This window comes from Varroa jacobsoni, unplaced genomic scaffold (genome assembly GCF_002532875.2).
Source record: "Varroa jacobsoni isolate VJ856 unplaced genomic scaffold, vjacob_1.0 scaffold_9, whole genome shotgun sequence".
Taxonomy (NCBI): Eukaryota; Metazoa; Arthropoda; class Arachnida; order Mesostigmata; family Varroidae; genus Varroa; species Varroa jacobsoni.
This window is the reverse complement of record NW_019212911.1, coordinates 36,330-50,688: the sequence shown is the minus strand read 5'-3', so window position 1 is coordinate 50,688 and position 14,359 is coordinate 36,330. Positions and strand designations below refer to the sequence as shown.

At 42.6% G+C, this 14,359-nt stretch overlaps 1 protein-coding gene across 2 annotated transcripts in view; it reads left to right on the top strand.

Annotated features, from left to right (window-relative positions):
* Nucleotides 1-14,359, top strand: part of LOC111264449 (uncharacterized) — a 71,650-nt gene that overhangs the window by 36,415 nt on the left and 20,876 nt on the right. For both annotated transcript variants that reach the window (XM_022840410.2, XM_022840489.2), the window contains exon 2: nucleotides 10,024-10,387. In XM_022840410.2, coding sequence (XP_022696145.1) covers nucleotides 10,024-10,387 — 364 coding nt within the window. The remainder of the gene's footprint in view (nucleotides 1-10,023; nucleotides 10,388-14,359) is intronic.

Here is a 14,359-nt window from a genome sequence, read left to right as displayed (position 1 = left end):
ATACAAGTTACAAGAACGTATAGACCTATGGAGCCCAAGACCGTAAAGTGATTACTATATTTCCATTACGATTTACTAGCTGGTACTTACTGGTACCGTATAGCCTAATCAATAGACGCTTCTCTGGGTCCCCCGCTGATTCACACCTGGTAACCAACTATGGCCCGAAAGAGAAACATGTAAATTTCTGTACTATAAGTCAGAAGACAATCATTTTGCAATTTTTCGCTTCGTTACAAAATAAAAACCTAATAAAAGTTAATATTTTAGCAAAGTCCGTCTTAGGAATCATTATCTGTAATAGATAGTTTAGCCAGGAAAGCGAACTCACCATAGCAAACACGCAGTATCTAATGTGGTCTATAGCTTAGCCTTCCTGATTGCTACCTTCGGTCTAGCAAATAACTAGGCCTGTTCCTATTAGGGGACAGCAACCGCTGCGTAGCGTTCTTGCAATTTTATGATGAACATCTATTTTTGACGTTTGGTTCATTTCAATCAGACACTACGAAAGATGGGCTCGTTCCCGGTCAGCTCCTCAAACTTCTATGCAAAGCAGATAACTGCCCAGATCGATGAAACTTTAATCCTCTGCAAAAAAAAAAAACGTGTGGAGAATTTCACGTAATCCGCCTCTCCGCACTGCCGGAGCTTTATTGTCTCTCATTTGCTCGTCTAAATCTTGTCCGTCTGTTTCGGAACACATTACCTCCTCCTGTATCAGCGGGTAGACCGAACGAAGTAAACGTGTCTATGCCTTTTGATATCTGTGCCATCGTTCTATGCTATCCGGCCGCCTAAAAATGAATTTTGCAAATAAATCCTTTCCCGGATTTTATGAAAAATACGAGTATGAACCAACGGCGCGTGTATTTTTTTAAATCAACGCTATAAAAAAAAAAGACGGTTCTTCTACGATGATGTTCATTGCAATGATAAATTTAGACAACGACGACGGCGGCAGCGTCGCGGGTGGCAGTGTGACTCACTTACCATGATTTGATTATTGATTTCACAGGGCAACATCAGCCTTATATAGTTATTACTGCTAATGCCACTATTTCTGTTGGGTCCGAGGATGTGCCTGCTGTCGCAGACCTATTTTGGACAAAAAGCTCGTCCCGATGTTGTAATAGCATGCTCTAGCATTTTTTCTATTATTTTTTGTCTATCCTCTACAGAGCCCCTAAGCACAGAGATGCAGTTTCGATAAATCAGAGTGATTTTAGCCTGCAGAAACATTGATGAAAACCATATCCCATACTGTCGACGATGGCGGAAGATTCTAGAAGAAAGAACAGATGTAGCGACAAAGACGGCAAAGAAGGAAAGATGACAACAACTAGTACTCTGATAGAAAGAGAAAAAATGACGGATATCTGGAGGCCGATAACAATAATAATCAGCAAAAACTGAAAAACGCGATAGATAGAAAACTAAATTGGCGCTATAAACGCGGTCGAATCAGTTTCGCTCGCCGCTTGCAATCGGTATCGCCTAAGCCCCAGGCGTCGCAATAACAAAAAAAATCGCTGTCTCATCCGGAACAGATCTGTGCGTTAACAGATTTTACCACTGGTGCAATTGTTGCATTGGGCGAGGTTCATTAAGCTGGACATCGACTGTAGGGAAACGGCATCATACTTAACATGAGCAACCGCAACGAAGAAGACGTACCTCATTCACATATCCCTACAGGTCCGCTGCTGCAACTATCTCTTCCGAATTCGCTACGCTCTGCAATAGCGCGTCATTCTCGTCTTCGTCTCACGTGAAGCTCACTTATTCTGTTTACTTTGTCAGATTCTTCCCTGGTGTTTTCTCTTGCCGTTGTTGAGTGGTAAAGTGCTAAATAATGATGGATTGTTAATCTCATACTTATATCTATTAATCGGCCAATACATTACTAACAGCCATGTGACATTCCTTTTCACTCCATCGGTGAGACAGCTTGGATGTGTCAACAAATTCGTATTTCTGTGGCCTGCGAACCCTGATAAAAAAAAAAGGCAAACCGATAGATATCATTTGGACATCTAACACGGAATGACGCCACCGACAGCCAGATGTGCACGCATCTGTAGATGCCTTAGGGTTTCGTAAACGAGAACACGTTTCCAGCTCAATGCCAAGACTGTGTGCTCTAGTGTATATCTTCACCAGGCCGTCGTCGCATGCTTGCATGGAATTAAGTACTTCGAAGAAGCTAAAATCAGTTTATAAAAACAAACAATCTGAAGATGATAATACAACGAGATGCCGATAAAATATATTAACTTTTCATTACCTTGTAATCACTTTGACTCGACATCACTTATACACATACATGCATATATTGGATTTTACTATGACGACCACTGTTTCTATACAGCACGGGGTTCCGTATGTTCTGTGCGTATGTTTCTCTTCGCACATTTCGCTCGAACAGACGAACGTAGAACCCCAGCTAGTTTTCAGATTATATCCTATTGGATCTGTTTTCCAAATTCGGGCACGGCTGCTCGCCCGTCTTTTTACGAATTAGATGATACCGCTCATCAAGAAGCCATACTATAGCTTCGCGTGTTTGTCCTCCATTTTTCTCCTGTTGAAGTAGTCATCAGCTCATCAATGATTTGACACGACTTCGCTTGATTTATGTATAACTTCATTCTATAATATGAAGGTAATTTAGTGACAATGAATAGGGCAGGTTTTCTGCCACAGGCACCGTTGCCCATCAGGGCGACAGGAGGGCAGGCGAGAAAACTAGCCTATGAAGACAAGAGACTTATTTGAAAAGTAGCTGTTCGAAAGCGGGAATAGGACATACGAATCAACTAGTGTCTTTGCTTACGTGACCCGTTGAAATATTTGAATAAGCGAAGACAACGCTAACTGGTCACTCTAACGTAGACTAAATCAGCTGTTTACGCACGTTTGCCTATTTCCACTGTAATTTTTACATTTGCAGAAAAAAATGAGACGTTTCTTATGTAGGTTACATTGGTCGTGTAGTAAACTCAATTAGCTTCAGCTGTAACAATTCATTTCAACATATTTTTCTAACTGAAAAAGGCACCATTCGAAAGCAAACGACTTGCACCATATTTTGGTAACGTGCCTTGCTTGGTCACCTAAATACGATACACTGTCATGTGTATGGTAGTTCGAGCGTTTAGGTTAAATTATATGGGTAGTCTTTTGATGATTTTTTACCTCGTCTACCAAAAGCTCATCAGTTCCCCGGAACAACATCTACCAACGAAAAGCAGCGCCAAGAGTAAACACGGCGGTCGCCAGCAGCTGGACCGCGGCATCTGGCCGCGCCAAAAAGATTTCATTTTGAAGTACTGATGACGCTGTCCGTCGAATAATGGCACTAACAATAAGGCACGCAGGCAAACTCGTTTTCGGAGGACATTACCCGCTCTGCTCTTCCACGACCGTTAGCGTACCTAGCATGTGTCTAACGGTAGCGGTCCTTCAACCCAGTCAGCAACGAGCGCCTCTAATCAATGTACACCGCTGTTCAGAATATGCCTTATTTACTGAACGGACTTATTTTTTTGCATATCGTTTTCAATTCCGTTTATGGCGCCATGGCCCAAAAATCGACCTACATTTTATTTTGGCAAAGAACACCGATGCCAACGACAAACTCGAGCGTGTACACTACAGTTATTGGCAGATATAATAGCAAACCAGGTGGACTGCCATTGAGGGATCTGCCATGCGACCAAATCTACGCAGTAGCCATATAAATGTTATGCATCACAATGGTGTACATTTGATAGAATCTCACACGATTAAGACATTGATCGGCATCAAAAGCCGTCCAATAGTGAAAACAGCGTTACTGTGTATCAGAAGCAGGTATCAGAAGGCAGAACTCTGCTAAACGATAGTTGGGAAATTGCTCAATTTATCGAAAAGATTGATGATCCAAACCATCACTTGAAATATGGCAGGTTTTTCATTACTGAGAGTAGCGATATTTCAGGCCGAGGTTGGACATCGAAAGGCCGATTGCGGTAACCGACTGATCGCAGCTAGGACAAAACACAGCTTTGAAATACCATACTACGTCGATTTTCGTAGTTTGAAAAACCTGCCTGTTGATAGTGTCTGTTGACAATATCTCAGTGAAATATTTTGTGCTTTTATCTGCACGTGCACGATGCGTGCATCATATGATTGAAAAACAGGATCTTTTTTTGATTTACTACAGAACACAATTGCATCGGATGATGTACAGTGCTTATTTGTTTGTGTCTATAATTCCCAGGCTATAGTATACATAAATCGTAGGCAAACGTTAAAGATAGATTCTAAATAGACTCCTTCGACGCGTCGACTTCTCGCTCCGGCTGCTTATGCGATATTCTTTTTCCGGAAAAAAAGATATCAGCCAGCTTCAAAAATACTTCAACGTTAGACAGAACGTGAGGTGCTACACGCAACGTGGAACAAACGGTAAAATGTGAGACGTAAGATCTTTTAAATGATTTGATCCGATTCAGAATGATAATATATTTTTGTGAGTGTCAGACATACGCTCGAGCGTCGTCGTTGCAATTGCGTTACTTCCAACGTTAGGGATTGTCGTAGCGTTTTCAGATAGAGTTAAACGACTTTTGACTGGTCAAACGGGAGCGACGAGCCCTGGCTGACTCGGTCAATGCCGTCAGCCAGTAAGACAGTGTTAATCGGGCGACGACTTTAGGCAGAAGGAGAAACGACAAAGGGTGACTTCAGTGGGGCTTAACGGCATCAACGCTCGTCTCCGCAATGGTGTTTCGTATATCGATTCCATTCTATAACTGCTCGACAAGAACGAACTCAAATCTTTGTTGAAACAATAAGCTGAGCTTGAGTAATAATTTAGCTTGCCAAAAAGAAACCCTTTCTGCATACCGTAGAGAGAAAAATTGATATACGCAGGCCTTGTTGCCACACCTGCCACTGTCGTGAGCTACGAAGGCAGCGGTAAGGCGGGATATCCGTAGTTCCTATTTACCTACCATAATTTTTCATCATTTGGATTTTTTTTTCTAAATAAAAATCACAGCTTGATTATATGACGAGTAAAGATAGAAAACTAAGTTCATCTGTTCCAGTTCACTGTGACATAACGGATATAATCGCGTACCTACCCGTTTCGATTTGTAACAATAAGATTTAGTGCTGTTTTTATTAATGGCACGTACACTGATTTTGTATGTATATGTTTGAGGTCATGCAATATACTACATAATAGTAAGATAATAATAATCATGCCAAGAACAATAAAAATTGCGATAAGATTGATCCGATGGCAGCCGTAACGGCGAACAGATTTTTCGGCACGACGCCGAAATGTCGGATATTTAGACCGAGAATTACCGATTACTTTATAGCCTGTACCTGGTGGTGTACAAACGCTGTGCAGCCTTCTGAGATGATGTTGTGTAATGATATCTATAAGTATATTTCCCTGTTCGCGTTATTGTGTAGACGCCCGCAGGGGCTGCATGTATAGCCGCTATCCAAATTGTCCGGACAATAGCAACGGAGCTACAAGCTTTAAAGTTCTTGTAGAAAATAATTGCGTACGTAATATTGTAGTAGATGAACCCATATATCCAGATAGTAGACGAACGATCTCACCAGTCGAAGTCTGAATTCGTTAACTTCAGCCAGCTCTTCGTGTGAATAAGCTAAATGTACAATAACATCGCTGGTTATGAAGTGCGAATAAGGCCATAATTAACACATCCGTATTAAGGCACTGGTAAAAACTGCTGAAAATGTAAATCCGTATATGAGAAATAGGTAGTCATCGTATGAACAATTATAACATGTATAGCGCAATGTCTCTATTACTATTACTAACGTTTATTTATGTTTTTGTTACATATTAAGTACATGAAGACCTGGTTTAATTGGTTACCTTCTTTAGCCTTCCTCGCATAGAAATTTTCTCTTGGGAAATCAACCCTATTTTTCTATATTAGAAATTTCACAGTCGAATAACCATCCCAGCTGCAGGCCAATAGATGAATCGAACAGTTGTTAAAAAAAAGCTATCGAAAAAGAAGTTCTATGTTTTGATGACGGTGACGCTATTGCTGATGATGGCCGACGAATCCTCATTTCAGGGCCTTTAAAGACAAAGCAGGATCATAGCCGGCTAAATTCGTCGAAGCAGCAAAACTAATCTCTTGCTCGAGTTATTGACCATATGGGCGCTTGTAGTCGTAGCTGGCGATCCGGAGGTTGATTCCCTAATAAAGATGGTCTCTGCTCGTTTCCGCTTGAGGGCGCCACGTAAACATGCTGTTGAGTTAATGTCTACATTGTTGCTATCGTTCAGAGCGGTGTGTATGAACTAACAGCGTTGTTATTACTAGCTGAGGCGGCAATGTTGTGTCTACTATCTAATAGAATGTACGCTCTTGTTTCTTAGCTGCTATACAGTTACCCCAGTTGCCCGCTAAACATTACTCAGTACAATACCCTGCCGAGGTAGTTGGCCTTCAGTGTGTCAAATGCTATACTCTGTGGTTTTTGCTCGAACTTGCGGTGGCCCACATGTATTTGGTACACTCGTTATTTCAGTGAGATTTTGTTGGCTATCCAGAGTTGTGGCGCAACGTTAGCTACAACAGCAGCGGGAGCAGTGCACCCCCCGTACAAAAAAAACAACGATGAGCCGCGGCAAAAATCATGCTGTACACAGCACTAATAGGGAGACTCTACACACAAATGCAGAAGGAGAATAAGCACTAACAGCAATGGCTGCAGTAGCTGCCGTGCAGAGATCGAGCGTTTGCCTGTTGACTCTTTTGCCGGAGACGGCCCAACTCCTGCGCGCATTCTTCCTCCTCGCCTTTGTCTTCTTTGTTATTTTCGTGGTTCGCCTACTTGGCCACAACAGTACCGGAGCTTCTGATCTATCAACGATTCTCGATGAACGCTTCTGTGCGGCGCTTCACGAGAAAACTTGATTTGGCTTCATGCGGACCTCGGCTTACACACTGGCGCCTGATGAAACATTTGATCGTTTCACCGATGGCTGGTCGGCTTTCAACGAAGTGGCTCACTGTGACGTGCTGCTCATAAAGCGATGGCCGTGCTCAGGTTGTTGTCCATGTTAACCAGCTTGTCCGTCCACATTATACCCTACATCCTTTGAATTTATTCAATGATTTAATTTAACGGACAGAGATGCGTCCGTCCGGCGAGCATCCGCTGGCCCTGCGTCGCCGCTATGGAAGAGTAGCTTCCGCTCTAAAAGCCCAGTTTTTTTCGTAACCAGATCGAAAAAATGCCTAGGAAAAAAGGTGTCAATAGGAATTAAGTTTTCCATTGTTCTTTGATGTTTTTCTTACCCCTCACAGTTTCGATACACATGTCTGTTACACCTGAGAAGAGCGGAAGCTGGACGCAGCCCTAAAGTGGTATGAGGTGTCGCTTGTACAAAACAACCCGTAACCGACTTACTCGCGAGCCGTATTACTTAACAAAAGGTCGTTGGTCTTGTCAAATCTATTGGTAAGCTAAAGAGTCGTTAGTGAGAATTTCAACACAATTTTGTATTCGCTATTGAATAGCTGCACAGAACCAACTCGAAAAGAAACGCTTGATGATCAACTTAGCCATTGTTACTGCTCCTTGTTAACGTCACCGTTGACGTATACACCGTCTACAACTACACCCCACGTGTCCATTTTCCCATGATGTATCAGAGAATCTACTCTCTTCTCGTGTTTGACTTTCACGCGCCAAACTTTTCTCTAGCACTCTCTTATACCTAGTCCAGTCTTCCGTTCTCGCCTCTAGTTGCATCTTACTTATCTGTCCGATTCCATTTTACCTTTCGGCAGCGGCCGACCGCTAGCTAGCGCCGCGGTTAAGCATCGTTACCCCCAGATAGCGCGATCTGTCCACGGCAAAACGTTCTATCTATCGCTTTATCGTACCGCGAGAGATAAACGGGCCTCACTCTTTTGTTTTCGGCATCTCAACAGTGGCTGCTTTTGCCTATCCTCTACATGAACCGTATTACCCCACAATGCTATCCATGAAAAATCGAAATATTGAAATGAATGTATCACGACCAGCTGACAACAACGGAAAGAGGGAAACGAGCTAGGAAGAAAAATCAGGAAAATTATATTCTCTCGTACTATTCACTCTGATTATCATTTTCGTTTACATTATATCGTATTATGATGATTATAGCAGTAATATGCTACTTCGTACTCGTACATTTATTATGCGCTAGCCACTCTCTCGTCATCTCTCCCTTTCTATATATGTATATATATAGAACGAGAGAGATCTTCGTTTGCATGTGTTGGTAAATGCGACCATGTCCAATGGCAGACGGTACAATGGAGCCGCTTTATGGCTGCGCTTTGGCTTTGCCTCTACGGTGTTTTCAATAATACAATGATATCATAGTCATCAATATTGCTACTTTAGCGCGAGAGACAGATGTTTTGCTCACTGTTATTAACGCAATTTTCTATTTGGCCTTATTAATGCGTTAATAACATCTCAGATACCCCCATTGACGTAATTTATAGAGAGAAAGGATGGGAAAAAATTGAAGCTAAAATCTATCGGCGCGTTAGAGTCATTGTACAGAAGTGGCGACACCAACGGCGCAGTGACCTTCTGCGGTAAGTAGTAAGCGCTTAGCGTCAGGGGTATAGCACCGCAGCAGTAGACGCCTGCCCCTAACAATAACATCAACAACAGAATCGCGTCGCTCAACAGAGGTTGTCATCACTACAGTCATGATGGTAATGACAGACTTTGTAGTAATTGCTGTAACAGCATTTAGGTAACTCTTCGAGTCTCGTTTCCATATTGCTTCATTAGCAATCTTTTTTGAGTGATCATGCAGTCTGTCCAGCCGGCGGATCCACATAGGCCCTCACATAGCCGCATCATTATAGACTCAGCTTAGCTTGCTGACCCGATGACTAAAAGCAAATAGATAACGAATAAAAATCGATCGGTTACTACGAGTACTGGCGAGTATTCCGCTATATATTTACGTCTGTTCCGTTACTTCTGCATCGTCTGCCTTTTGGTCGGTTCTTAACGCGAGCGATATTGTACTATTTATAATGTAACTGCTCGACTTAAACAGAAGATCCGCCCCGGTTAACTAGCCGCCAGCGCGACCCGCTTCGACCCGCTATCGTCGTTCGGTTCTTTGAAGAAGATGTTTACTTCAGCGTAAAAAGAGCATTGTCGCACATATGGCATGTATCTCGTTTTGTGTCCCTGCGTAATCGAACGCAGTTTTGTCATGCAGGAACGATAGCTACAAGCAAAACGCTATTTCCAACAAGTGGCGACAGCCGGTCTTTCACATGTTTACACCGATAAGCTAGTATCGGTAGCAACGCTTAGTTATGAGACTGTCCGCTTTCTAGTTATGACCATTTTCGGCCCCTCAACGTTGAATTTTGTGCGCGTCTTAAAAGGCAAAACAGAGCGACGCGTATGACGGTTCCAGTATTCTCGTCACGTAAACGGCGGGATGGCATGATTCGTCGTAGCATCCGTTGTTTGTTCCTAAACAATTTTATGGGCGTTCGGGAAAACTTTTATGGGCAAGATACTGCTAATGCTGGATTTGAACATGTTAGTGGTATACCTGAGTCAGCACCTAATACATATCGGAAGAAAAACAGCATGAGAACAGACTTCGAGCTGGGGAGACATATATTGAATGTTGAGAAAGCAGCACTTTTTAGATATTTCGTCTATTTACAGGCTGGTACTTAGCGGGCAGAGAACTGAAAGGGCATGTATACATTGACGCTAGTATCATACAATATTGCGACCAATTTCCGAGCTTTCGAAGATTCGATGTATGTAAAATTATACGAAATGCATTAATGCACATGCTAACAAAATATACCGACGAAGACTTTCTACTAAATATTTACCTTTTTAGAAGAGCCAGCTTATCTCTGACATCATTAACAGGCCTCAGTTCTGAGTTTAATTACTCTCATTTTGCTCGTCTTTGTTCTACAGGAAAGTTTGTCGTAACTGTCGATGTCCACGCGAGGACCATCAGCAGTCGGGCTCCACAGCCAACATGGCCGAGGTCGAACGGCTCATGCTCCCGGCGCCCCCGCAGCATATGATGACCTCGCCCACGTCTTCAGGATCTACTGCAGCCGTGGGCGCTAGCGGAGCTTCTGGAACAGCTACGGCGTCTGCTGGAGGAGCGGTGTCGAACTCTTCGCAGCAGGCGACAACGGGGGGCCAAAATGGTCATGGCCCTCAGCAGGCACCGTCCCCAGAAATGGGCTCAGGACATCGACAAAGTGACGATGATAGCGGATGCGCGCTCGAGGAGTACACTTGGGTACCTCAAGGACTCAAGCCGGAACAAGTACGTATTTTCTACTGGCCACAATTCGATTCTTGATCACGAAGCGTATGCACCAATATGGCGATTTCGACAATGCCGATGGTGGCAATAACAATACGCTTTCGGTCATCAACCGCTGTTGGAAAAAGACAGTAGGCAAAGTCATAGCCGGAAACGCCTTTAAATAATTGTAGAATAAGACTAAACTGGTAGTAATGGCGCGTCATTCTTACGATACGGCTTTCACTGGCCACTGTGTATAGTCTATGAACGTACCACATTATATATAAAGCCCGCACACCCTCAACCCAATGCAAAATAGGCTCTCCAAATAAATAAAATATTATTATATGCACCCATAATGCGCGAGTGGCACCTAACACCAGTTCCAAGATGAATATGACGATGTAGCCCTCCAGCAGGAACAGCCACTTCATCTAACTTATAACTTGAGTGAACGGCAATCGCGTATATCGTATCGCTGAAAACATTATGACCAATTATGGAAACATTACGAAGACATATATGATGTTGGATTGGAACTGATCCAATCTTATGGAGGGCTAGCCGGTACTGGAGGACAAGCAGACAAACAAATCACCAAAGAAAAGGGGCCAGTGGTAAACTGTATAGAGACATAAAAGAAATGGAACTTATCCAAGAGAAAAAATGTACAGCACTATGACGCGATGCTGTTGATACGGCTTAAGTAGATATTTGTTTTGGTAGTGAGCGTATACACTCATATACGCTTACCAACGATCATCTTCACTGTACGCTCAAAGGCGAGACCACAAGCTGATCCTAAGGGACACTACTACTCGATTTGGTACTTGACCAGTTTCTTGACTTTACTATTGGCTAGGGGCTTCTACCCATTTTCTCTACAGCAAGTAGTTGATTAGCGGCGGCGTGTTTTTCTCACAACTTATACCTGCTTTCCTGATTAGCATATTTGTAACTCATAATGAAAGCGGAATAGCAGCAAACTGACTACGCTACCAATGGCAGTGGTTCAAGAAGAAATCTGGTTAGCTGAGAGCAGCGTCAATCGGAACTTCATTCGTTTGATGGACTCCGGTTTAGACCACCGCCCCAACTGCGGTCGCGGCCATTGCCTTCATTGACGACGATAATGTTGGAGCTGTCGTCGCACAGCGTTGGCTGGAACATGGAGTGCGTCAATTATGTTATCGTCGTCACGAACTTCAGCAGGGGCGTTTGTTTAGCATCGGCGTTACCGGCACGTGCTGGGTCAGAAACCGTAATGGTGGTGTGAAAGAAAGGGTAAACGAGTAAGCCGGTGGATGGCATGAACTAAAAATGATCGTAAAAACAAGGACAAATGGGAAGCCTGCCACGAAGTTAAACTTGACTATTGAAAAGAAAATATAATAAAAAGCATTAGCACTTATCTGACCTTCGTCGTTCTCTCTTTCCCGCGCACTTAATTATCTAGCTTTTGCGAGTTTCATACTATCTAGGCAGTCATGTCTGTTGAAGACGATGCGATTTCAAATGCAAGAGATCCACTTAATTATATAACAGCCATCCGAAGTCAATATCGATGGACTACTTGTGACGATAATTATAACAGCTGCCACTACATACATGTATAATGAATACGTATTCTGGTCTTGCTCGTTAAATTGCCCTTGGCATTTTTGCTGTTGCTTTTTGCTGCGTCCCAGGGATGACCGTTATGGGCACAGTCAATCAAGATCTGTTCGAGTGTAAAACCAGTGGAACACCATTAAATGTACGCATCCGTTAACAACATTAGATGTGTACTATATGATGTCTATTGAACACTACAATTTTTCACAGGGCAGCAGTAAGATAGCCGAATATCTTAACGCGATAAATAATTATGGTATCTAGATGAACAGCTGGTCGCTTTGTCAGGCCGAAAAAAAGGACAACCATCTTTTAGATTAGATGCAGCAGAAGTGAAAAGTCTAGCAACGTTACGTATGATTGGTCTGGTCCTTGGTAGCGTCTAGATATTGTTCGAGCCGACAACCGAAGCCGGAGATATAAGGGAATATGTTTGTGGGAAAAGAAAGAAAAAAAGACCAAAAGAGATTGATACGCAGCTGGCTGATTTTTAAGGAAAACGTAAATAGATCGTAGTAGAGAGAAGCTGTATCTAATTTCGTTGTTTGTGTCCCCTATCACGTCAAACCTACTCGATCGGGTTAACTGAAAGGAGATATATCTCTCTCAGTAGATATAATATAATGATAATATTATGATATAGTAATATTGTACAATAAATGAAAAAAAGCTACCATCTATCAAAGATATTTATCCATCGCTAAAGTCTATGTGTCTCATTCACATATTCCACGATCATACCATGAGCTTGCGTAACGTAAAAATTATTACAAATTACTTTTTACCTAACGTGCCGTGTCAAATATGTGCACATCTGACCCGGCTAGACCGGCTGCCCTACACCGCCGCTGTCAATACCGGTCCGGCCACTTCGAAACACAAAAATGGCTTTATTGATTATTGTCCCGCCCAGTTAAGAGATTACTTCAGGTGCGTCTACAACCCCCGCAGCGTTTGCAATTTCAGTCGTTCTTCTGCTTTCAGCTCATCATCTTCAGCAGCATTGTCATCATTTGTGGCTTTTGTACCTGCTACCGTTGTCCATCCTGTCGCTCGGGGGCATCCCACTCCACAACGTAACATGTAACGACACAAAAACGTCCATTCGACAAAAAGTGGCCTTACGTCTCGTTGACTGGTTTGCGTAATCCTACAGTGTTGCATGTTACATGAAAGGTTTCTCGTGCTCACACACATGGCCATCGCGACGTATTTTTCGGCCTACTTGACCACTGGGTTATGGTAGAGTGATTATTGTATCAATGTAGAAATCCCATATAGTTACGTACAGCCAGACGTGTTGGTGTTAGCAACACCTACATATATATAATCGTGGGAGAATTGTGAATAGTGTCTAATAGATTTTTAAGTAAAAACGAAAACCATACTTACGCCATTTCTGCAAAGTGGGCTTCCACTGAACGTGAGGACATCACGCTCCGTGCAGCAGAAATAATGAGTCCTGTAATTTTTAATGCTGTGGCTGTCCTTAAAAAAAGCAAAGCTATCACTCTTCGATAACACTGCCATTTCGCTGAACGAAAATCTATTCAAAGCCCTTTCTGCGTCGGATAGAAGAAACGTAGGACCAACTTAGGCCTATCCAGTGCGTGAAACAAGACCTGTTACTGTACGACAAGCGGTAACATCAACATGTTGACATTACCTGTTTAAAATTTAAGAAGTATTAATACAATCTGAGATTCTACGTATTATATATGGTTCGTCGTCGGAAAGGCCGCTTCCTGTTTGTATAGCGTCATATGGTACTGTTTTCGTCCGGTTGAATTTCATTTGACTGAATTTTACTATCGCAGAACATGGAAAGGCTTGCGCCTGTTTCATGTAGGCGATACCGAAAATTGTTTAATAAAAATCTAATAAATTGCAATTGACAGCGTTGATCCTGCAATCAGAACTAAAAATCACCGATTTCACCAATATCGCCCTTCCTATATATATTGATATGATGAAATGATAATGCCATATGTGTGGACATGGAGTTCTACGTTAAGATGTCCTTTGCCGATTTGTTCGTTACATTAAAAGTGGTTTTATCCGATAATTGGATCACTAGATCTGATCGTGGCAAGCGTTGTGCTATATATGTATATATATTGTGTACTTTACGTATTTTTATTTATTGAAGTGAATTAGTCCATCTGGCCGGTCCTTATTCGATGTCGGTGCATTTGACTTGGCCTGCTGTTGCCGGTGGAACGGACGAAGTCCGTCCGAAGATTAAACAGCGTTTAAAAAACGAGGTCTGTGGAAAGGGCTGAAGTCCAATCAACTGTTGTCAACGTCAAATACTTCATCAATCTAATCTGTACTGTCTGTTTCGGGCCACTTACGAATAGATGATAAAAAAACAAA